Source organism: Anopheles coluzzii, chromosome 3 (genome assembly GCF_943734685.1).
Source record: "Anopheles coluzzii chromosome 3, AcolN3, whole genome shotgun sequence".
NCBI classification, from domain to species: Eukaryota; Metazoa; Arthropoda; class Insecta; order Diptera; family Culicidae; genus Anopheles; species Anopheles coluzzii.
Window position 1 is genome coordinate 73,379,546 of NC_064671.1, and position 2,260 is coordinate 73,381,805.

The 2,260-nt window shown below is 38.3% G+C and overlaps 1 protein-coding gene across 1 annotated transcript; it reads left to right on the forward strand.

The window, feature by feature from the left end:
• Positions 1 to 589: 589 nt before the first annotated feature.
• Positions 590 to 2,048, forward strand: LOC120959647 (microfibril-associated glycoprotein 4-like). Its single transcript, XM_040383214.2, has one exon. It carries the CDS (start codon positions 609 to 611, stop codon positions 1,626 to 1,628), a length of 1,020 nt encoding a protein of 339 aa, XP_040239148.2. The 5' UTR covers positions 590 to 608; the 3' UTR covers positions 1,629 to 2,048.
• Positions 2,049 to 2,260: the final 212 nt, after the last annotated feature.

Consider the following 2,260-nt stretch of genomic DNA (forward strand, 5'->3'; position numbering starts at 1 on the left):
TAGCAGCTGCTGATACCATTTAGGCAAGGGAATCGGTGAGGAAACAAGGATGGATTGGTTGACCGGGGTCATCTTTAACTATTGGAGGGTTTTGCGATTATTTCCTTTGAGTCTTTATTTAAAATGTTTATTACAAATCTATGTTTTTGTTCTCCAGACTACAGTGCCTAATCTGTACCTTATTGATGGACAACCCAACTGCCAATGTACATATTTACTGAACCTTACATGATGAGTTTGAGCATATGTGTATCCATTACCATTACCGGGTTGCAGTAAATACGACCAATTTTTTATCATTCAGTTTTGTTTGCATACTCCGGGAGTAGATAATAAAATCCAGGCGAAAGAAGTGAGTAATAGAAGATATGTTAAGCTCGTGCTACAGAAATATGTGTGGTGAATAATTCTATATCAGTATGTTTTTTGCAGTTTCGTATCGGCACGCAACGAACGAGAGGAAATAAGCAAATTTGCAAGGCGCTCTGGCTCAACACAAAACAATGCTGATAACCTTGCACGCTGCTAGAGCACTATAAAAAGCAGCTGCAACAGCCAATGCAATGTTTCATTATATTAAATCACAGTTATTGGTGAGAAGTGTGGTCATGGAAACATATAAAGTGCACATTTATTTTGTGTGGCTGATGCTTATCACGGCGAAAGTTCGAGGTGGCGATCAAATTGTGAACGAAAAAGCAATATCCGAATTTGCGTATGAACTATTGGAAACCAGATTGGCAAATATTCAGTACACACTGGACCAGATGGAGGCCAACAGGAAGCATGATCGTGTGTTGCTGGAAAGGTTTATAAATCAGTGCAATCAAACAATGGCTGATGACCTCATCGCGTTGCTGAGGAAGTCGAATGAAATGCTCATTGAGCAAATAACCAAAGTTAATCACGATCAAATGAGGAAGGAGTTTCAAGTTCTTGCATCCAAGGAAGATCTTGCTTTGCTGACGCTGAATCCGGGCTTATATTTTCGGAGTATATCGGCTCGATCGTGCAAGGAGGAACCATCGAATCAAACAGGAGAGTACTTGATACAACCAACCGCAAACGACAAACCATTCCTGGGATACTGCGATCAAACAACTCTCGGAGGAGGCTGGCTTGTGTTTCAGTATCGGTACGACGGATCAGTGGACTTTTGGCGCAACTGGGATGAGTATCGGAACGGGTTTGGAAGCATGGATGAAGAGTTCTGGCTCGGATTGGAGCAGCTGCACCGGATTACTACAGCACGAAAGCATGAGCTGCTGGTGGAGCTGAAAGATTTCGATGGAAAGTACATTTATGCACGGTATGATGAGTTCGAGATCGGGAGTGAAGAGCAGCAATATACGTTAAAGAAGCTAGGATCGTACAGTGGAAGCGCAGGAGATTCATTAAGTCATCACCTTGGCATGAAATTCTCAACCAAGGATCGGGAAAATGATGTTCACCCCAAGCACAACTGTGCTACCCTGTACAAAGGAGCATGGTGGTATAGAGCGTGTGAACATTCAAATCTCAATGGGATATATGAAAATGCAAAGAATGAAAGATCCATCGGTTGGTACTATTATAAATATTCCTGGCAGGGTTTTGCATACTCCAGAATGTCGATTCGCGAAGTATAATAACTGTGGCATGTGATTGAAGCTTCTGGAGCAAAGGGTTTTCCAATATTTTTTCATTTATTTTTTTTCGATGAACAGTCCTGTTGTCCGATGAAGCCGTTAAAACCCGATCAACTCATTTTCCAGCTCATTATCAAATTCATTCCACTTGATACTTTATTCTAGTTTGTTCAAAGACTCATTTTCATTTAAAAACACCTAAAAAAAATAATCAATAAATAATCACAAGAATTATAATCAAATCAATTTATTAAAAAATAAAACAAACAAGTCTAACAAATAAGAAAAAAAAATAACACAGGCAATGAATCTGCCCAGGGAGCATGGCGGTTCAAAGGGTTTCTTCAATCCAATCTGAATGGAGGGCATGGCAATATAAATAAACGAAAATATATTACCTGGCACATTTACGATTGTTCCTGGAAGAGCTATGCATACTCAAGAATGTCGATTCGCGAACACTTGTTCTGAAACAAGTGATTTTCAAACCTTTGATGACAATGCATGGCGACATTTGACAAAAAATTAGAAGTATTATATTTATTATATTTATTTATTATTATATTTATATTATATTATATTTATTTATATTTATTTATTATATTTATATTTACGATGAACAAAATTCATTA